The sequence below is a fragment of the Calliphora vicina genome, chromosome 2 (genome assembly GCF_958450345.1).
Source record: "Calliphora vicina chromosome 2, idCalVici1.1, whole genome shotgun sequence".
Classification (NCBI taxonomy): Eukaryota; Metazoa; Arthropoda; class Insecta; order Diptera; family Calliphoridae; genus Calliphora; species Calliphora vicina.
Window position 1 is genome coordinate 33,451,282 of NC_088781.1, and position 23,670 is coordinate 33,474,951.

Consider the following 23,670-nt stretch of genomic DNA (forward strand, 5'->3'; position numbering starts at 1 on the left):
CGTTTTAAGATATATGAGTTTTTTATATTAAAAATCGATTTTTGGTATAAAATATGAGGGCTTATTTAACGATTTAAGATATTTGAGTTTTTTTTACTTCAGCTTATTTTCTCCAGAATCGCAGAACCCCCGCCGTTTTGGACTGTCGCACAGTGATATTAAGCCAATTTTTATAAAATTTTAAACATTGGTTCCTCCAGTCATACAAAAATTAACTAGCATGGTTCTATTTGGAACTCTTGTGTGAAGGAAGATCTAAATCCGAGTAAACAGCGTGGTAGTTTTTTAAACCGATTTGAGTCGTTTTAGACATATCTGTGTCACAAACAGTTTTGCCAAAATGGAGTACTTTGAAATTTCAAAATTATATAGTGTGGTTGTGCGATGTGTTGTTATTTTTTTAATTGGATAAGAAACGAAAATCATTACAATAATTTGTATGCTTTATCCATGGAAATTCGAAAATGTTTTATTTCGAATCGAATTACACCACATATCGCACATAATACATAACCAATGAAATTATTTAAAAAGTCAGTTCAGTTTGCCTTTATATGCCTTTGTCACTTAGATTCTCCCAGATTTACAGTCCAGTCCTTAAAACTTTCGACTATTTTCTCAGCCTAAGAATGTGTCCATTCAGTTTAGCTGGAGAGCAATAAATAATGACTTGTAGTTAAAATAAAACAACAATCATTAATATGTTATGAAAAAATAAATACTATATTCTATATTTAAGTAAAAGAAAATGCGATATTTGTATGAAATACATTACTTAGCAGCTAAGTAAAAAACTAAAATTAATATTGGAGTTAAACGAAGAATTATTGAATAAGTAATAATAAGTAAAAAATCACCCAAAACCAAAAGAAAATAATAAATTACTTATAGTAGATAGAATTAGAAAACAATTAAAAACTATACTTTAAAAGTACAAAGTTTTGTTTCGCGCACATGCATAAATAAGTTTTAAAAAAAATAATACGAATATAATTCGAGAAATACTGTATTTAAAATGAGGATTTAAAAAGATGAGCCAACAGTTCTGGCTCAGACAAATCCATTTTATATTTTTGTACAATGTCCTGTACTTTCAGACGACGTCTAACATGGGGTGGCTGGAAACTGTAATTTAAAAAAAAAAAAAAAAAAAAAAAAGGGTATAAAGGGTATAAGTATAAAATATATTCAGTTGAATGAAATGTAGAAATTTACCCTTCATTGTCTAAGCGCCTTCTTTTAGCCATATTGTGAGCTGTCTGTCTCACAAGATTACCCACTACTCTTCGGCTTAATACCATGCCATCTACCAAAGGTGTGGCAAAACTCATACGACCTGGAGGACCTTGCAACTTGACTCTTAAGAGGCCAGATTGCAAAGCATGTATAAAAATAACATGAACATCACAGGCTCGTGGTATTTGTAAAATATTTGCTTCTTCTCCCGTTTTTGTATACGGCAATAAATCCTCTGGAAAATTTTAATTTTCATGATTTATATCAAAATATTGGCAACATGTTAGATGATTTGTAAGTTGTGAGTCAAGTATCTTACCAATTGGAAAATTCAAGAGATCCTCAAAGGATTCCAGCCAAACTAAATAAATTTTTGCTGGTGGTTGAGCCAACAATGAAGGTTTCATAGCGTTAGCCTTGCGTCTAGTCGGTGGCACAGGATCTTTAGACTTATCCAATTCCAATGACATATTTCGTGATCTTTGTGGAACATTTTTATTTGCTTCGCCCAAAGTCGAATTCGTTTCAGTGCTACGTGACCAAACATTTGTCGATTGATCTGTGGAACTCGAAGAAACACAGCAACCATCTGTATCGGAACGTAAGTTCCATTCTGTGGGTACTACAAAAGCGATTTCGGAAGCCACATCAGCCCAATATAAAACTTTGGATTCACCATTGAACTTCATATCCAGGGGTTGAGATCGATTTTGGGGTTTATCTTCAGACTTTTGTGTAGCAGTCTTTAGGGACCAGGAAGTGGAAACTAAACCAGACCAGCCAGAATGCTCAGCTATATCAACGGGCCAACCTAACGAAAATAATGTTGAAGATTTTTTCGATCTAAACCTATAAAACTTAAGCTTACCTAAAGTCAATAACATATTGCCAAAATGTGGATCCAATGTGCGTATATTTTCTTCATTCATATTGCCCACTATTTCATCAGCTGTGGTTTGGCCAGATTTAACATAAAATACATGAACAGTATCATAAGTTCTGGCACTCAACTTGTCCAAAGCATTCAATTCAGCAGCAAAGTTGGTACGTTTCGTATCCAATACAATTAAGGGTCTTTGAGGCGGAGCTCCCAATGTTTCTGCCGGACTATTTGGATTTCTCTCCTCAAAGGTTAGAAATCCGAAATGCGATAGAAACAAACGGGCTGCTTGAAATTCGTGACACACGGAAGGTGGACAACTTTCCTGAGCATGTGATAAAGAATCCGAACTGTTATCAGTTTCAGCCCATGCCAATTTTTCCTGTATAGTTTGATTTTCCAGCATAGTTTCCAATTGTTTTATATTATCTTGGCCATATTGTTCGCGTATCTGTTCGAAAGTGGGTATAGAGAAGTCTGCTACACAGGGTGTAACTTTTTCAACGCCTTCGGGAAAATGTTTCTGATCAAATTCAATACGCTGTGGTACTTCATTCATGGGTATGGGTCGTCCGGGATTGACAGCATGATATTTTGTGCCAGATTTACTGCGGGGCAAATGACGCAATTGCATTGTCCAGGCATGACGTCCAAAGGGGCCGCGAATTAATACTAAAAGCATTACAATCAGTTAAAAATAAATCATATTTCCAAATTAATATTTTATACTAATTTTCCCAATCTTACATGTTACAGTGGGCTGGGGATCTTGGTCGTTGCCCAAAGGTTCCTCCAACAAAGCCAAAATCGTAGAGTTTTCTGTTACAAAATATTTAAACTTTGAAATGGCTTGTTCCGTGGTGATCGAAGAACTATTGGTAGAATCCAAAGAGTTACAGTGTTTCATTAAAGCCACTTCATCCAATAGTGAAGATATAGATTCCGGACCGCATTCACTGGGAAAATAACCAACTTGTTCCAATATTATAGTCAACAAAGCTTCGGCAGCATCACGCACACGCATTGAGGCTGGTTTCAATTCCTTTTCATCCTTAAACTTGGGTATATCTCCAGATTTTCCAATACTTTTTGTACCCGAAATGCCCAATTCGACCACTTCTAAAACAGTTTGCAGGCAATCCTTGTCCTGTAGCAGATACGGATGCTGCATAAGCCAAGCAGAAGTACATTGAAAGGCTGCCACTATGGTACTGTGTAGATCTTTACTGTGAGCCGGTGGTGGACGAGAACATTGGTAACAGATGTAGTCGCAAATCCATTTAACTGCACGCTTACATTCCAAGGCGTCTGTGGAAATTATCGTAAGATTTTGACTTGGTTCTTCAATTTTTACTAAGTTTTCTAGGTATTTTTTTTACATTATGTGTGATTTGAGTTCAATTTGTTTTTGGTATTGAAATCAGTTTTTTGGTTTTGTTTTAACATTATTGAGGTTGAAATGTGAATTTGTATGTATGTTTTGATTTGAGTTTGGTTTGAAAATAAAAATGTACAAAGAAAAAGAAAAACATGAATATGTTTTATGATGTAAACCCAATTATGACCCAATTTTTTATATTTATTTTTAAGGATTTTTTTAGGATTGTTTTTGGGAAAATTTCAATTCATTCAAGTAGTTTTTATGTGTGAATTAAAAAAACATGTAGCATGAGTAGTAGAAAGAGAAAGAAAAAAACGAAAAAAGAACCAGTGTTAGTTATAGTTTAGTTATTAATTACCGTTTGTAAATTTCCTGGCTGCAGCATTTATTAATTTGGCAGTGTTATTTTTTTGTTTGTTTATACAAATGGGAATTATGGGGTTTAAGTGAAAAGTAAAAAAAACAAAATAGAGGGGGAATATAACGGAAAAAACATCACAATATTACAAACAAAAAATGTCAGTTGAATGTATAATTATGATTTGATGAAATGTTTTGTTAATTGTAATAAAAATCAAAAAATGTTTATAAAAAAAAAGATGTTTATTTGTGTGCAAAAATAGTAATAGTAAAAAAGAAGGAATAAAAATCGTGTCCAAGGATTAGTATTAAAAAAAGAGAATAAAACAACAAGAAAAACACATTTGTTAGGATATAAAAAAAACTTTGCATAATTTTTGTAAATTAACAAAATACAAAATAATATACAAGAAAAATTAAAGCCACACTTAATCCATTTTACAAAATAGTAATGAATGATAAGAAGAGTTAAACATTTCATTTAGCATATGCACAATTTGTTTACATGAGAGAATATTTATTAGAAATGTTGATTTATGTGAGATGTTATATAACATTCATTCCAGCGTATATCACCCAAAAATGTATCTTAGGTCTTCAGATTTTTTAAATTTTTGACACACATATACCCTGCATTTCCATATTTAAATTTTCATATTATGAAATTCCAATTTCGATATTTGAAAAAGATATCTTGTAAAGCTGAGATCAGATTTGGTTGATTCGGGAACCATGTGAATTTTTATTATGACTTCTTTAAATTGTGCGGCTAAAAAATAATATTCACATTTAAAAGAGCATTCATAATGCAAATGCAATTTTCTAATGCAGTTTTGACAAATTTCTACCTATTTAATGTTTACTATTTTTTAATTAAAATGTGAAATGTTTAGTAATCAAGATAAAAAATGCTTATAGAAAAATCCGCCATTTTCTCATACAAACATGTATGAGTTTATGTATTCATATCTTGTAAAATTGTGGATTTTGTTGATTCGGTAACCATATGAAAAGTTATCTTCTCCTCAAATCGTAGAACTGCAATGGGATATTTTAAAATAAATACAATTTATTCTTAATGCAAATGCAATTTTCTGAAGCATTTTTTGACAAAAAAGGAAAATGTCAAAATGGATTCAAAGCGTATATGTGTGTCAAATTTGAACAAAGTCTGATCAAAAAATAGAATTTTTTTATAAAAAATTTTTTTATCAATTGGATAAAGTTTAGTAAAAATTATGTATATTCTAACCTACTGGATCTATTGAAAAATTACTCAGTGAAACCAGTGGAGATTCCAAGGATTTAATTGTTATAAGTTCAAACTAATGTTGGGCTTATAATATTCCAATATCAAAAAGTCCTAATTATGGATGCTCGGAACAACGAAGAGTATCGAAAGACGAAACTTGAGTTATTGCAAACCTTGAATTGTTACATTTATTTCATTTAACGTTCAGTTGGAGAAATTTTCCAGAACAGTATCAATCAAAAAGACTATCAAATTATTCCATTAAAATGTTCAATCGATTCCAATTTTTATTCGATTAAAATTTATATTGAATTTTTTTATTTCGATTTTAATTTTAAAGCATTAATTTTATTTCTATATTAATTTTTTATTCGATTAAAATTTATATTGAATTTATTTATTCGATTGAAATTTGTATTGGCATTTTTTATTCGATTAAAATTTCTATAGAAAATTATTTAATCGAATAAATTCTCTATAGATGTTTGTTGAACCGATTCAAATTTCTATAGAATTTTAATAATAAAAATGTCTATAAAAATTTTTTATTCGATTAAAATTTTGTATTGAAATTTTTAGTTCGATTAAAATTTCTATAGATATTTGATCAGTCAATTCAAGTTTCTATAAATTAAAATGTCTATAGAAATCTTTTATTCGATTAAAATTTACATTGAATTTATTAAATTTTTATACCCAAAAATTTAAATTTTACACTGAAAAAAATGTCATTCCTAAGTCCAGGTCCACACTGTGAAACATTTGCTGCAAAACATTTGAGTTTGTTGATGAAAGGGGAAAGAGGAATGAAAAAGGGAACTTTGTTTCATGTACATGAAGTTTTTGTTGAGTATGTCATCCACATTTATTCGTTCGTATTCGTACTATACAGAAATGTCAAAAACTGAAAAGCAAAGACTTCACTATGTGGACACGAATGTAGTTTCAAAAGAGAATTGAAAAATGTTTTGCAGAAAATGTTTCACAGTGTGGACCGGGACTAGGCTGCAAACTTTTCTAGCCAAATTTTAAATTAAGACATTACAGTAAAAACTTTATTTATTCTCCTAACAACATCCAGTTGAGCTCCACTCTTGTTACTTATAAAGCTGCCAAGATAGTTGAAGCTTTCCACACATTCAATGACAATGAGAGCAGTTGGCTTAATCCGTCATTAATGATTTTTTTCTTAACTATTTATATTGATTTACAACCCAGCTTTGTGTTCAGTGCAGTGATGTTTTCATGAATATCATTTAATTTTTTAAGTGTAAATTGATTACATTCTCTTTCTTCCAGTCATGGTCATGCTCATCACTTTTTCAAGAATTAGCATAACAGTAGCATAACAGCAGTACAAATAATATGGGCAAAAGTGTTTACAAATTAAATGCCAAATGCAAATGTTTTATTTTAAGCTCTTTTAAGGCAAACACATTTCAAAATTGTTTATAATATGGATTTGAGGGGAAAATATTTACAAAGTATTAATGTGCTGTTTTTCTATAGCAAACGAGTGCTTTGATTGGAATTAACACATGTTAAATTTCCACTCAGAGTACTCTTTTGGATTAGAAAAACAGCACATAATTTTTATTATATACAAAAAAAAATCATTATTTTCATTGCAAAAGCATTTTGTAAGTAAATATAGATCGTCACATAAATGAAAATGAAATTTAACCCGCATCAAATTAAGAAAAAATAGATGAAACAACAAAAAAAAAACATTCAACCCAAAACCAAAAAGAAAATAGATCAAAGATATATTCAAATGTATAGCAAAACAACTCAGAAAATAAAACGAAAATTAAATAAATGAAATAAAAAAACTTACCCGAGTCTCTTATAAACAAACGAGCCAATCCCGAAAGCAATTCCAAGGCAGCCAATGAAACATTTAAGTCAGTACGCCAAGATGAAATCAAACGATGGCACACCAAATAGGTGGCATGAACAAACAGAGCATGAGCATTATCTGAATAGAAAACAATTACAAATATTTAAACAATTTCATTGTAATGTTAATAATATTGCAAGTTACAGGCAAAGATGTTAAGCTCAATAAATAAATAAATCAAATTATAATAAAATTACCATAACCAGTAGCTGTTTCATATTCATGTAATACTTCCAGTGGTAAATCATCAAATAGTGTTAAACTGGGATATTCATGTTGTGATGTATTATCACGGGCATTTAATGTGGCCGAACCATGATATGAATCGGCTGCCGTTGAACTACCAGCAGCTACTGAATTGCCAATAGTGACGGTACTATGAGCACCTAAGCTACTATTACCAACACTAGCTATTGAAGCGGAACGCTCCGAACAAGCTACTCGTACAAATAAATATATATATTTTTTTTTGATAATAAAACAAATAAAGTAACGCACAAATAATGATGAAATGCATAAAAGCCAACAAAAAGAAGACATGAAATAAAATGTAAAAGAAAAAAAATAAATAAAATTAAAAACCAAATATTTAAGAAAAAATGCAAGTATATGTAAATAATTATAAAAAAAATAGATTTAATAAGAAAAAAGTATAAAATTCAGAAACATTTTATATAGTTTTTTACTAGTATATAAAAGTTTTAGCATAAACGCTAGAATTTCATATATTATACGAAGAAGATTTATATTATTTATGTACCTGAACTTAAAACATTTGTTTCAGCATTTCCCTGGCCAGGAGAGGGTGAACCATGATGCAGATTATGATCAGCCGTTAAAGATTCGGTATCCTCAAAGGTAACAGCATCTTGTACTGTCAACAAAAGACCACCTAATAACATGTGAGTATTTTGAGCATCGGTTTCCACTTGCAAAGCATTCATTAGAATATTAATCAATCGGGGTTTTAGTTGAATAAAAGTGACAACTCTATAAGGACAAACGAGAAATAGTTTTAAATTTTCGTTTAATTTTTATATAAATTTCGGATTAAATTACTTTTCCGAAGACTCATTTGTTAGATCCCTTATGGGCAGCGTTTGAAAATGTAGCGGCAATGTTAAAATCGATAGTAAAATTTGTATAGCTGATCTTCTCAACTCAATTTTATTAAATTGCATAGCTTGAGTTTTGATTTTCAAATCTTTGGCTGGCAAAACAATTTCTAAAGCAGCTATAAATGAGGGCAATAAAACGTGAATGCCATCTAAATCTAAACGAAATAGATCTGCCGAATTAAGTAAGATGCTGGACAAAGTTTCATCACATTCTTTATTTTCGGTAATTTTTAAGCATTGCTGTAGGGCCATATAAAAACGAGCCAAATAAACGGGTAAAATTTCTTCGCCCGTCTTTTTAGCACAGAAAATTTTACACAATGTACCAATTGCTTCAGCCCTACCCGATTCATATTTATCTATAGTTAATGTGGGAGGCAAACTTGAAGGATCATTTAAAGAGTTAGGTTGCGATAAAGATATGCTACCCTTACGATTCTCCATAATCATAGAGGAAGGACGTTTACTGGCCTCAGAAGCTTGTTCTGCAATTAAAAAGAAAGCATTAAATTTCGGCAATTATATGTAAGTGAAATAAACTTACTTTTAGTATTTATTAACCAGGAATCGCCACCAATATGGGCTGCTTCAAATAACCATTCACCAAATAAGTGCAAAATGCTGTTGCATTTAGGTCTAGCAGCAGCTAATGGTGGTCTTTGTTCTAAGCCCAAAGAGGGTAAAGCTAAATAGAAGGAAATGTATATGAATGAACGTATTTAGTTATTTTAATATTATATAGTAGAGTAACAAGTACTTACAACTCAAGCTACTGCTAGAGGGTGGTCCTGAAGTTGGAGTCAGAGGTGCTGGAGCAGCAGCTGTAGATGAACGAGAACTCGTCAAACCAATTAGAGCTGATTTACTAAGACCTTAAAAAATATTAAATTTTTTATAATGAAAATTAAGCAAATGTTAATACAAATGAAATTAAATTATTTTTTTTTTATAATTAAAAAAAATAACCATAGAAGGAGAAGGTAACCAAATGATCCAATTGTGAATACATACTGTTTAATTTTACATTAATTCAATTGCATATATTCTGCAAAATATTTTCACACATTAAGTATTTTCAGTTACAATAGTATGTGTAATAATTTATAATTAAAATGCAAGCTGCTGTTTCATATTACACACAAAACAATTTAATAAATTGTTTCATAATTTTATGTTTATTAATACATAGAATGTAAAGTGGTACATTGTGTTGAATAATTAATTAATTTACAAATTTACTATTAAAGACTGTATCCAGTTATTTTTGAAAAATTCAAAATAGGCTATTGAAGAGGTTTTAAAATGAACTTTACGTATGAAGTCAACTATTCTATTTTATGAGAGATCAATTACGACCCCGTTGCCATAAAGGCCCTTCCGTACCAATTAGTTCTGCAGAATGAAGTTCACAAAAACTGCACTGTTCATTCTCAACATTACCTAAAATAAATTGGTGATACTTTAAACCACAGTGTCCAGTGAATAATCCAGTAAGAATTATCAAGTTACCCTTTCTGAGCGATAGAAATAATTGAGATAGAGAAATTAACCGTTTGGACTTAAGTTCAGTGCGGTTACTGGGTTACTGCGTAACTCAATCCAAAAACGAAAATGTTCGAATTTGTGGGCAAAATACATTTAATTCGAAACGATTTCCTTTCGAATCGAATTAGGGGTATTATAAACTCCAAAATCGGGCAAATTCCGATTCAACCCAAGAACGTGTATCCACGTGGGATGCCAAAGTCGTCGGCATAATCATATGTATGGAATTATAAGTTGTTAAGTTCTTCTAGTAGTTCCTCGATAACCAGAGCCCACTTGTAGACATCTCCTAGTTGTTCGCTGTCGTAAAGTATGCCTGGGTTGATTAACAACTGGCGCGTCATTGTAATTATTTTTTAAGTGCAATCAGACCCGTTTTAGTTTTTTGCCTTCGACAATTTTGCGTCTCACTCTGGCACGTGTGTGATGTAAGGCTTCGTATAACGGTTCCTGTTCTACGTCGTTTGCACCAACCGCGTGTCTTTTAATTTGATAAACCTTGGTGGAGAACATTAAAACTCTTCGTTACTGGTGGAGTACCAATTAAAACTCATATCGTGAAGTCTTTTAAACGTTAAGCTTCCTATATGAAGATATAGGTCGACTAGGGACTTACTTAAATCGAGTGGGATACTCTGGTTTTTTGGTTACGTACCCTTGCCATCAATTTTGAGAATTCAAAAAAAAAATCATCCTAAATCCAACTTAATAACCCTCGATGACAGCATTTCCAAAATTCATTTCCTTATATGTTATTGAGTAAATCGTGCTGATTTTTGGAATTATGCATATCGGAATTTGGACATTATTTATGTATTAGCATCACACTTTGATTTAGTTTTAAACCATGCAAAAATTTTAGAGGAAATAAAGGGTAACAAGTTAATAAATCATTTCCCAAATATGTAAATTCACCCCAAAATCAACATAAACCTGATAAAAGCATTTTTGTGAAGTGAGACCTTAAATACATGCTATAATGTTTGTTTAAAAAATTAGTTTATGATAATTTCTTGATTTGTTTGGAATTATCAACTAAAATGTTTTAACTTTCTATATTTAATATATGTTACTTACTCAGTAGCTGCAAGTACACATATCCTCACTTACTTTACACAAAATATAACTTCTATCAAATGACACAAAATGCGAAGTACATACTACGCTATGCGAAATTCTCTAATTAAACTAAACATGAATTCAAATTCGGCAAAAAATCATTAATACAAAGACTTTCAAGTTTAACCTCGTATCAAACCTGTTCTTATTAAAAATGGTCTAATAACAATTTTCGGCGCAACAATGAGATGCGAAAAAAAATTATTTACTACACTCTTGTTTTTGTACCAGTTTTAATTCAAAAGCAAAAAACACAAATATAGAATTAAAAATTAGCTTGTTTAATGTCCCGTAACGCTCTAACATACAGATCAACAGAAATATTATTTTATCGTATGTTATAAAAAAAATATTTTATGCAAAATGAGATTGCATGTCTACAATGTTTCAAAAATAAAACGATCGTTATATCATTTTATTTGTTATAAACAGCAATCAAGGTTAAAATTTAAACAATTAAAATAAAAGCTACAAATTGCAAAACCATATTTTGAGAGAAAACAAAAACTCACAAACAAATACAGGTCTTTTGGGTACCTTCTTCTCCAATGAATAATATTAACTGACAAACAAAATAAAATCAAGTGCACTGAAAACTCAATAATGTGCTGTGTGTTATAAAACAAAACAATTAAATTTTGTGGGCGTAAATTTTGAACCATAAACAATTGATAACGCTTAAAAAATAAAACTTAAAACTAAAAAAAAAAATATACATAAACATATAAAAATTACTTAATTACATATTTACACATAGTGTGTAGGGTTATTTACAATAAATTTAATGTTGAACTAAAAGCAAACGCGAAAAGCAAAAAAAATCGTACAATTGGATTAAAACCTAGAATAAAACAAGATATTAGTGTAATTAAACAAATCATAAGCTACAAAAAATATTTGTTGCAAAAAATTAGCAAAAATGAATAAAATTACAGGGGTTACGAAAAAAAATTAAAACGAAAAATTAGTTGTAAACGAAATATCGCACCCTTTTGTTGTGTTAAATTTGGCGCAACACTGAAACTTTTTGCCAAGCGTCTTTGCAATGGTGGCGTAGGAGAATGTGGTAAATTCTGCGACGGCAATTGATCTTGCCCAGCACCTGCACTTGTTGAAGGCAGACCAAACGATATAGAACCTAAAACACCAGCAGATTGACTACCACTTGCCGCAGTTGCGCCAGTCGAAGAAGTATTTCCAATATTAACACTCGCCGTCGATGGAGATGGTACATTAGTGGTGGAGCCAGTTGCAACACCACCACTGCTACCATGATGATGGTGATGTCCCATTATAGCATTAAATGCTGAACTAGCCGAGCCACTTATGAAATTATGAATATGGGAATGTTGTGCCGATTGGTTTTGGTGTTGCATAGCCGATTGACTATTATTATTTGTTATATTACTATTATTCATGTGTATACTAATACTGCCATGATGGTGAAAAAAACTATGGTGGTGATGATGCTGATGTGTTGATGCTGAAGTGTTTGTGGTTGTACCATTTGTGGTGGCCTCATTTAGGGCTAAACGTATGTCCATTAAATTGGTAATACCATCTTCAGCTGTACGTACATGTGGTACAAAAATACCTTTTTTTGAAAAAGTTTTTTTTGTTTGTATTAAAGAAAGGCCATTTTTTTTTTTTTTGGTTTGGCATCAAAGTGATAAGAGGAAAAAGTGATAAATATTTAAAATTCAAATTAAAAATAATGTACAGATGTATATGTAATAAAATACTATTTACCGTACAATGAAAAGGTATTGAAATCAGAATTAAATAGAGATTAGTATTTGTAAATCAGTGTAGATTCTAAAAATATTGAGTTTCTCAAAAATCAGAGTTTCATATCGTAAAGAAACTCTGAATTTAAATATTTTAATTTTGAAAATTCGATATTTGCACTAAATTTCTATTAATCTTTAAAAAAATTTAAAAATGTATGTTTGAAAGTTTAACAATTTTGAGGAAGTGTAAATCTATGAGTTCAAATGTAAAAGCTTAAGTTAATTTTATAAAATTCGAACAATATTCCAAAAATATTGTAAACCCAAAATGATTATTAATTAGATACAGTAAAAAAAAGAATTAAAAGATGTAAGGGAAGGAAGCTGTTCACCCTCTCCAATAAAATTTCAAAAATATTTGTACTAAATTTCTTTTAAACGTTAAAAATTTTAACTTCAAAAATTCGAAATAATGTTTGAAAGTGTAAAAATTTTGAGGAAGTGTAAATCTATGAGTTCAAATGTGAAAGCTTTTTTATAAAATTCGAAAATAATTCCAGAAATATTGTAAACGTAAAATGATTATTCAATATATACAGTAAAAAAAAGGATTAAACGATGTACGGGAAGGAAGCTGGTCACCCACTGCCTTACAGAACACATGATTTTTGTATGTTTTGGTCTGTTTAAATCATAGCTTTTGATTTTCGGTTATAATTGATAATTTATACGGCTTTTTCGAAGTATTTGAAACAAGTGAATTATTTCCTAATGTTATAACAACAACATTTGTATAACAAAATAAATATGAGTATTGAACTTTCGGCGTCGCCATACAGAGGGAGAATTTCAAAAATAGTGGAAATAGCGGGCGTATATGAAACATTAAAAACGATGCCAAATTTGTTAGAAGAGTTCTACAAAATATTTCAAAAATGAGGAAAAACGTAGTTTTATCTGAAAATTAAAATTTGTACAGTGCAATAAAGCTTTTCTTTATCAATCTTTTTCAATGACATTTTACAGTTATATGTATACATACATTATCGATTTCAATGCAAAAATTAAAAAATAAATTTGTGATTTGCTCATAAATTGGATTTTTTTTAGATTTTTGGTTCTATTTACGGTAACAAGGTCGAGGCGATAAATTCCCTTTTCATAATAATTCAGAACACATTGGGACATAATTGGATCTCCGTTCCGGAACGACCCGAATCGTATTCGGCCAAAGATAGTCAACTCAGCGACATCTGTACAAACCGAAAGTTTTTTTCCCAGGAAAGAACAATCGGTCGCAGTCGAACTATTGCAACAACAACTGTTCCATACAAAACACTTGTCCGTTAAAGATAAAGATGCAAAATCGGATTGAGAAAAAATTCTTCATGTAAAGGGAGTGCTTGACAAATGTATTTCGGAAATTGTTTTTACATTAGAAATATTTCGGTTTGTTTCGTCTTGGGACGAATATTGATTTTTAGCCGAATATTAGACTCGGTTCTGTTCCGGCGTAAAAGATACGTTTTGCTCCATGTCTAGTAATAATGTTTAACAAAACATAGAATACACATTAAATATTCATTAATTTTTCTCTAATTCTAATTTCAATACCAATTAAATTCAAACTTTCCTTAAGCTTAAACAAATAAAACTATATATGGACAGAATATACAATAGTATTTAAAAAATTAACTTAAAACCTTCAACCACCAACATACTTATGACAACATTAACAAATAAAAGTAATGTATACCATTAATATGCAGTTCATTATCATCAACCTTAAAAACGTTTAATAATATTCATTTAATTATAATTACGTAGACATAATACTTACCTAAAAATGCATCAACTTGACTAGAAATACCCTTAATAGCTTTTAGAAATATTAAGGGTAGAGCTTGTAGACAAGGATGTTGATAAGTTTCGGCACCTTTGTCGTGAGTTAAAGCCCACTGAACAAAGTGAGAAGATTTGCTGATAATATGTGGTGAACATAGAGCTGTGGGATTGCCAATAGTACGCAAAAAGCGATACCAAGTTTGGGCTACACAATCATTAGTCATGCCAACTGGTATTAGTTGAGCATCTTCTTCGGCTAAAAGGTAAAAAAAATTATTTAACTTAGAAAAAGATTCAAATTTTTGTAATAGATAATTAAAAACATACATATTTTCAGTTCCGGAAAAGCAGGACCATAAGTAAATTCCAACAGTCTTGCAGTTAAAGCCAAATTAACACGATTCCATTGGTCTACTAAAGCCACACGATGACGCCACATAGCACAAGACTCCTGCAATGTTTTCCACAATGAGGGTGAGGGAAAACATCTTACGCAAGCCAAAAGCCAAACTTCAAAAAGCACCTGTAAAACTCTCTCACACAATTGATCACCAACATCGTCTTTAATGGTGGGTGGTGCCAATAAAGTTTCATTTATAGCCAAAAGAAACAGTAACAGAGACTCCCATGTTTCACGATCCATAGTTTGGGAAATCTGTGCCGTCTGTTGTAGAGTACGTAAAACACGATGACATAAAACAGCCTGGCGATTAATGGTATCAATGCCTTTAAAGTAAAGTGAAAAATGATCAGGCATGTTTAAAAGCTATTATATTTTGTTATACAAGCCCTAATTTGGTAAATGCATGTATTTCTAGCTATATGACACCTACCAAGCTCTTTTTGATATATAAATGGTAAGACTTGAAATGAGAATGTGTTTAAAATTTAGTTAGTAACTTTTCTAAATTAAATGGTAAATTTTGTTCAACTTGCAGAGCCTTTATATGTTCGTGATAAAATTGGAAGCATATTTACATATGTACTATTCTTTAACTTCATTTACTTACTTTCGCCATCTCGTGGTACGAAAAGATTATGAAAATGGTTAATTATTTTGCGACAATACATATTGGCATCTTCACATATCGGCTTGGGAACACTTATTTTAGGTTGCGGATGCAATGCAGTCATCCATTCACAATATACATTCACGCAATCCTTAATGGTTTCGTGCTCTTGCAGCGGTAATGATAAGCCAAAGCAAATGACATCCATACACCAATTAACCTGAAATGAAAGTAGGTAATATGATCAATGACAAATAAATTTAAATATTAATTATAGATGTCTATCTGACTATCTAATCTCAACAGAATTGTTTGCCTATTTGTTTTATATACATGTGTAATAATGAATATAATGTATGCGGAAAAAATTTCATCATTTTGACGCTGGTTAAAAAAAATACTTGATCTATAGGTTTTTATCTACTTATTTTCAACAACCTAGCCTATTGGACATATAGTGTTCATTTAAATATAGTGTAAATATATCCCTCACTAGTTGGACTAATACATATATTAAAAAAATAGATTAGTGCATTAGTTTCATTTTACTGATAATAATATATTTTTCCTTACAAAAGTTTGTAGAAAGAACTTATTTTTGGCCAATTTTATCACAATACTAATAACTGCTTTATAACTGCTCAAGCAGTATTCTGAGGGTAATTTATATGGGGGCTAGGTGAAGTCATGAAACCTTATCAACAGAAAGTACATACATATACATATGTGAAAAATTTCAGTCAGCTAGCTCCTTCGTTTGGTCCCTATCGTGTTTTAAACAGAAAGACAAGGGTGGACATAGCTAGATCGCCTTAGAATATTGTGTGGATCCACAGTTTATATTTTTATAATTTTTTTGTTAATATTCATATTTTCTGTATTGCCGGCCTTCGGCCGGGCAAAGGAACTTTATACTCTAGGGTGTATCGAACACCGGCTTCGCTAAAATAACTTTTTCTGTATATAAAATTTTTCTGAAGTACTGTCATATAAAACTTTAAACTCTAGGGTGTATCGAACACCGGCTTCGCTAAAATCACTTTTTCTGTATATAAAATTTTTCTGAAGTACTGTCATATAAATTCAAAAAGGAATTTTTGGCTCACAATATATATAAACAGTATCATATTAAAGGTATTTTGAAGCTCATGATACCCATAATGATCAGATTTTGAAGCACAATTCAATGATACCCATAATGATCAGATTGTTTTCCAAATATATGAGAAATGTACTATTATATGTATTTACTTTAAATTCCTATAACTCTTAAACTTAGAGAGAGCAGGCAAAAATTTTAACGTTTTTGTGGTACTAATTATGAGAGCTATCAACCCCAACTAAATTATAAAAATGCATGCTGAAAAAAGTTTCGCTGATCTAGATTTATGCGGTGAGATCTTAATTTCTTCACAAGTTATTCTACAAAATACAAATTATTTACACGTATAAAATCTATTTTTAAATGCATAATTACCATATTATTAGTTATACATACATGCATTAGTATGTACTTTTATAAATAAACAATTACCTCTTCATCTTTAACCAAATGACTTGGTTCAGCATTCTGAGTAATACCCAAGTTTGTGGCCAATTGTTTGACCACAGATACAGCAACTTCACGACCAGCGCTAGCAGGAAATTTATTCAGAACGCTATAGCTTTGAGCACCTCCACTATTAGCAGATATTTGTGCCGATAGAGACACCCATTCGCCATACATTTTATTTTTGAAGTAATTTCAAAATATGTTTGAAACTATCGGTTTGCTAACCATTCAATTCCTTGTTATTGCTTATTTATGGTAATACACCAACAATACTTTATTTTTCTATTATTATTGTTCTATTTTTATAAAACCATGAATTTCAAAACACGTCAACAAAAAACTTTTCTTAATCACTGGGCGAGTCTGAGACTCTTTTCACTATAGGAAATTGTTTTCCATTTTAAACCCGTTTATTTTGGCATATCGAACTATATTAAATTCTATATTTATATTATATTTATTTTTTCAATTAAGATAATTTATTTTTATGTTTTACAGATATTTCTAAATCGTTTTTATATATTTTTAATAAAAATTTACACCTGTCTGCAAAATTTACGCACAATTCTATTTTTTTTCTGTCATATGTCATTTTTTACCTAAGTAGCAGGGATGATAAATGAGAATTACAATATTGTACTAAATTCTACCAAAAAGTGTACTTTCTTGTTTTATCAATGATGGTCAATATACATATTTCGGCATATTTATTTCAATTGGCTTAATTCAAGATTATCAGCCAATTTTAATAATGTGAAAGCCCTTTTTCCTTCGAATAACTCTCAATTTAAGAATATGAAATTTTCTGGCAAATTCGACATTAGAATTTTGTGTTGTATTTAAAAAAAATGGATTTTGTTGAATGAATAAAAAAAAGTAACAAACATCAAAAGTACATTTTATTGAATTGATCATCTCTGTTATGTGCAGTGATGTTAACTAAGCGATTTTATTACCAAATCTAGAGATTTTAAATTAAGAATAAGTATTTTATTTATTAGTAGTAATTCTAACTATTTGTTTTATAAAAAGAACGGAATGGTAATGTTGTAAGTAATATGGCGTTTGTTTATATGTTTTGTAATGTGTTTCAAATTTGTCTAATGTGTTCCGCAATAAATGAATGGTAATGTAAGTAATATGGCGTTTGTTTATATGTTTTTTAATGTGTTTCAAATTTGTCTAATGTGTTTCGTAGTAACTGTTGGTATTATATTTGACATTTCCAGATGCTATATTCGTCTTTAGTGTTTTGAATATATATAAAAATAATCAGCAGAGCTTCTCAGTACACCTTGTTAACCCCATCAAGACTAACCATAAATTCGATCAATCAGCGAACAATTTGGTATCTTGATTTTAGCCTTTGTTTTTTTATTCCTCTAATGTGTTATGTAAGTAAAATAGATGAGTACACACCAACCTTTAGTGTTTATACCCTAATCCGCCCAAAAATATAAGTCTGACAACCACCGACTCAGAATCACTTTCTGAAACTGGTTGAAGTCGGTCCATTTTTTCACCTAGTCCAATACAAATGTCTTTCCGTAATAGAATGATCGGTATCCTCATATATACAGATGTCATGCCACAAAACGGTATGACGATTGGTTAATAATTAGTCATTGTGCTCATATAAGGCCCACTTCCGAAAATCAATTTCACCAGCATAAATGCCTTAAAAATGTTGGTTGCCCAATAAAAGTTAACACAAGTGGCGATGACGATCAGTCCATAGAGACCCACTTAGTAAATCATGTTAACGATCATAAATCTTTAAATCATATATACAGTGAGCCTCAGAAGTGAGTATGCACCAAAAATTATTTGATTTTTTTTTAAGATAATGAAAATCCTAAAATTTATTCATCGATTAAAATTTTAATGTTTAGGTTTGTTGGAGATGGAGTTGAATAATAGATTCGGTTGTGAAAAAAAAAGATTTAAGTCGGACTATAATGTTTTTCATGATCCTAAAAAAATCAAAAAATTCGCGGGTGTTTACTCACTTTTGATGCTCACTGTATTGACAAAAACACAAAAATTTTAAAATCCCTGAAACAAACTTTAAGTCTCCATTATTTCTGAAATAATGGCATAAATATCTACTTCATTAAGTAGAAATTTATAACCGATTATGGCCAATAAGCTAGGTTGTTGAAAAAAAATAATAAATAAATAAAAAAAATAAATAAAATAAAAAGGCTATAGGTTTTGTGTCCATTCACCAAAGTGATGCCCGAAAACCACGAAAGGAATTTAAATTTTCAAAAGACTACTGTGTAGGGCATAATATGGTCAGGCTTGACCGACTAAATTGTAATAGTTGTTTTGTATTTTGGATAAGCGAACTTTATGAGTCAAACCTTCATCAAAATAAAGTATATGAAATATTTTCTGATTAAAATACGACGCTATATTTTATGCCGTTTCGGCGCGTCGCCAATTTCGATAGATATAATATTTTTCGGAAAATGTCTTCAAAAAAATTTTCTTAATTATACACATACAGCCTTGCCGAAGGCACAAAGTATACAGAGGCGACACGACAAAAAATATATATTTGTCTCTTTCGCTCGAAACAATTTCAGCCAGTTTGGTTTTGTGCTTATTTATATAGTTGTTTGTTTTAACGCACTGTCTGTATTAAACCGCAAATTTGTTTTCTCTTTCTATCGAAACAATTTCAAAAAAAGCTGATTTTAGTGTTTTTGAACTGTCAAATTTGACACCTCTGTATACTTTGTGCCGAAGGGAAGAGTCAAAGTAAATTAATAAAGTAGACTCATTAGAACAGCTGACTATTTTTTTTACTTTGGTCTGAACTGTCAATTCACTTGTGGTTGTTGTGGCGAAAAATACAACAAGCCCAAAAGCAAAAACAACAACAGGCAACTTTGAAAGCTCAGACCTTAAACCAAAAACAAAATTGCTTGTGGTTTTTGTAAATGTTGTATTTGTTGTAGTACTGTCGCTACTTTATTAATTTACTTTGGGAAGAGTTTTTACCTGCACTGTATTTTGAAAAGCGGTTTCATATAGTGGCAGTGTTGCCACTACTAAACTCAAAATTTTTACATAATGGTAAACTTTTTAACTTAATACTCTATTATTATAGCGTAATTCTTGCAATGGAGTGTCCGATATCGAAAGTTAGTATAGTTAAAAATAGATTACTTCCATCTCCAGTCGTAGTTTTTATTTCCTAACATAAGAATTAAATATTTTTAATTAAATCTTGATTTTTCTTAAATTTTATTTATTTTTAATATTATTATTTTTGTCCTGTTTTGGTTGTGCAATGTAAAAACAAATTTTACAGTTTAGTTAGACAATAATTCTTTGAAAAATGTTTGAACAATTATTTAGAATATATGTACAATGTTAAAATATGGTATTGCAATGGAATTTAACAGCTGGGTACATATATATTTCCAAGTTTAGTACGTGTGGAGACACCATTTTATGATATGTAATTTGTTCTTTTGATGTGTAATTTAGGAGTACGTCATGTGTAATTTACAATTCTCATTGTCTTGGCAACACTGATTAGCAGAGCAGCTGACAACTTGTTTACAAGCTAAAAACGATATTTTTGTCGCATTTTTTAAATAAATTTGTGTTTTAATAAAACAAGACTATTGGAAGAAAATACAACTGGTAAAATGAGTCAGTTTTCCAGGCAACATTTTGGTGATATAGATATCAAAGAACTGATACACCACTACAAGCAGTATGATTGTTTATGGAATTACAATAGTCCGGACTACAAAAGTAAAACGGCAAAGCAGCAAGCTTGGACCGAGATCGCGGATTACTTTCAAAAAGACGTGAATGAAGTAAAACGTAAAGTGAAATATTTGCGTTCAGCCTATGTAGCTGAAAAAAAGAAAGTATCAAGGAAATGTAGCGATGGTACTCCCTATAAACCATCATTATTTTACTACAATGAGTTGGATTTCTTACACAACATAGTGGTTTGGCGGAAAGTTGGAAGTGATGCAGAACACACAGATGTAGAGTTTGTAAGTAATAATATAAATAAATACATATGGACAAAATCATGATACAATATGTTGTCATGATATTGACAAAATCATGATGAATTTTAATAGGAAAGTGTTCAGATTTCCCCAGACGCAGTTGAAGATGAAGAATTGTTAACTTTCATAGACAGAGAAGAAGAAGTGGATCTTAAACAGCCAGAAATCAATTTCAAAGCTGAATCATTTATCGAACATGATGCAGAGCCTGAGCACTCGCCGCCGCAAATGCCAATGAGGAGTTCTCCCAAAATTATGCATCCACGATCTTTAGCTTCACGACCGCTGAAAAGAAAAATTAGCGGTGATATAAAACCAAACAAATCAGCTATCTCTAATGTACCATCATCACCAACCGTCAATAATTCCCAATGTAAAAATTTGTACATCTCTTTCGGAAAAACGATTGCTCTTCAGTTACAACAATTACCGTTGGATGTAGCAATATTGGCCATGTCTGAAATACATACCATACTTACCAAGAAAACTTTAGAACATATAACATCCTCAAAAAATGGACATGAGTCATGGTCACAATCGGAATCCGAAGATAGTTATAGTGAATTGATTGAAGAAGCTTTCAACGATTCAAGTTAAATTTTAATACCTATCCAATTTTTAGTTGTAATCTAAAAGACCAAGTAACGAAATGATATCACATAGATAATTTGAAAATCAGATAGTAAAACATATGTTTCATTTTCTCATTAAAGTGTCACGTTTTTTCTAGCAAAATATCTAAATGTTATGGTATTTAAATCTGTATTTTTCTTTACTGTTTCTATTCCAAACTAAATACCTATAATATTTAGCATTATACTTTTGAAAATAACTTTTTGTTTAATAAAATCTTTAGTCTAAAATCATTTTAATTTTTGAAATTGGGTTTAAGATTTATAATTTATTTGTCGAAAAAAAACTTGATACCAGAAAATTTTACTACGATAAGGAAACAAATTTAAAATATAGGTTTTCATTTAAAACTTGTTTCACTTTTCCCATTCCGTTATCTGGTTTTTTGGAAATATCGTTTCAGTCTTATTGTAATTAAACATTTTTAATTTGATGTGAATAAAATTTATAATGAAATAAATTTGTTTTAATAAAAAAATTATTTTATTTTTTATACCAATAAATTCCATAACTTTTTGTTTAATAAAATCTTTAGTCTAAAATCATTTTAATTTTTGAAATTGGGTTTAAGATTTATAATTTATTTGTCGAAAAAAAACTTGATACCAGGAAATTTTACTACGATAAGGAAACAAATTTAAAATATAGGTTTTCATTTAAAACTTGTTTCACTTTTCCCATTCCGTTATCTGGTTTTTTGGAAATATCGTTTCAGTCTTATTTTAATTAAACATTTTTAATTTGATGTGAATAAAATTTATAATGAAATAAAATTGTTTTAATAAAAAAATTATTTTATTTTTTATACCAATAAATTCCATAGTTATTTAGTTACAAAATATAATTAAGAACAATTTTTATGAATTGTTTTTGTCTGCACATGAAGTCGTGTGGACGATTCTGATCGATGATATGTTCGAACAAAGTTGTTAGAACATTTGTTCGCCATCAAATATTATTTTCATAAAATTACCAAATTGTGAACATTGACGCGATTTCCCCACACATGTTTTTGTGCCCACAAAACTGTGCAATTTTAAAGCTTATATTAAAACAGTATTGCTCAGCCACAAAGCTTAACAAATTAAAAAACCTTAATACAGTTCCATATATACAGATATAGATCGACGCGGGATAAACTGGCAATTTGCCGATAACACAATTTAAATACCAAAAATAAACCAAAACGTTATTAAAAAAATGCCAATATTTTCACTTTCGTACAGATTATGTGACAGACCTGTTTGATTCATAGTTTATCATGTCTAACCTCTAGAATTCATCAATATATCGTTCATGGTTCCGAGAAAAAAGGAAGCAACAATAGATTCTAACGATGTCAAAAATTGTATAATTTATTTAATATAGTTATTTCCAAAGGCTGAAAAACCAAAACCATAACTGAAAAACCTTAATACAGAAAATGTTAAATTTGTTTTATACTAAATTCAAAAATGTATTGAATACATTTTCTGTTGGGTCTTAAAACAGAAATTACCGAGAACCACTGATTAAGTTAAACATTTCTTAATAGCAAATACAATTATATGTATATCAGCATTGCATGTTTTATATCAAATTAAACTACCATTGTTTATCTTAAACAATCAAACAAATCATTTAATTCCACTATAGATACTACATACATACATATCGCACACCTAATGCAAGTTTCAAGTAAAAAAAATAAGATATATTTTGTGCCGAATCTTATATACCCTTCACCAAAGAAAAAAAAATTGGTAAAAGAAAATGGTGAAAAAATTTAATTTTGTTAAAACAAATAAAATTTTGCTGAACATTTTTTTAAAAACTTTAATGAAATAAAACTATGTTAAAAAAATCGTGTTATTCGTGATTTCTTATATCTCAGCCATTTATGTTCCGATTTTCTTGATTTTAAATAGTAACCAATTTTGTAACGGACTATATCGGATATATTAATCATGTTTATAAGTTATTTGGAAATCCATTTTACTTTGTAAATTTTAATATTGTTTTTTTCTTGCTAAGATTTTTTACAATAAAATATAAATTTTTGTGTTCTATTATTTATATTCAAAATA

The 23,670-nt window shown here is 30.1% G+C and overlaps 2 protein-coding genes and 1 long non-coding RNA gene across 9 annotated transcripts; 2 read left to right on the plus strand and 1 right to left on the minus strand.

Moving 5' to 3' along the window:
- Positions 1 to 696: 696 nt before the first annotated feature.
- LOC135951373 (ral GTPase-activating protein subunit beta) lies at positions 697 to 17,452 on the minus strand. 6 transcript variants are annotated; one of them, XM_065501018.1, is made up of 17 exons: positions 16,911 to 17,452; positions 15,377 to 15,596; positions 15,200 to 15,229; positions 14,694 to 15,092; positions 14,362 to 14,622; positions 11,780 to 12,385; positions 8,889 to 8,999; positions 8,672 to 8,812; positions 8,069 to 8,612; positions 7,770 to 7,999; positions 7,207 to 7,446; positions 6,947 to 7,087; positions 2,864 to 3,478; positions 2,105 to 2,788; positions 1,556 to 2,047; positions 1,216 to 1,471; positions 697 to 1,125 (listed from the first exon to the last, which is right to left on the minus strand). In XM_065501018.1, the coding sequence occupies exons 1-17, from the start codon at positions 17,100 to 17,102 to the stop codon at positions 1,011 to 1,013; spliced, it is 5,277 nt and encodes a 1,758-aa protein (XP_065357090.1). In that variant the 5' UTR covers positions 17,103 to 17,452; the 3' UTR covers positions 697 to 1,010. The 6 variants fall into 6 exon arrangements, with proteins under 6 accessions (XP_065357090.1, XP_065357086.1, XP_065357087.1 ...); XM_065501014.1 differs by lacking the exon at positions 15,200 to 15,229 and adding an exon at positions 3,856 to 3,873 and having other exon boundaries at positions 2,864 to 3,424; positions 16,911 to 17,451; XM_065501015.1 differs by lacking the exon at positions 15,200 to 15,229 and having other exon boundaries at positions 2,864 to 3,424; positions 16,911 to 17,451.
- On the plus strand, positions 14,490 to 15,443 carry LOC135951375 (uncharacterized). The gene is made up of 3 exons (XR_010575970.1): positions 14,490 to 14,629; positions 14,704 to 15,223; positions 15,305 to 15,443. It is a non-coding gene; the product is annotated as an uncharacterized LOC135951375 (long non-coding RNA).
- Positions 17,453 to 20,504: 3,052 nt separating the features above from the next.
- LOC135951063 (uncharacterized) lies at positions 20,505 to 22,082 on the plus strand. Of its 2 annotated transcripts, none has more exons than XM_065500634.1 (2): positions 20,505 to 20,953; positions 21,056 to 22,082. In XM_065500634.1, the coding sequence occupies exons 1-2, from the start codon at positions 20,594 to 20,596 to the stop codon at positions 21,566 to 21,568; spliced, it is 873 nt and encodes a 290-aa protein (XP_065356706.1). In that variant the 5' UTR covers positions 20,505 to 20,593; the 3' UTR covers positions 21,569 to 22,082. The 2 variants fall into 2 exon arrangements, with proteins under 2 accessions (XP_065356706.1, XP_065356705.1); XM_065500633.1 differs by having other exon boundaries at positions 20,508 to 20,953; positions 21,044 to 22,082.
- The last annotated feature ends 1,588 nt before the right edge of the window (positions 22,083 to 23,670 follow it).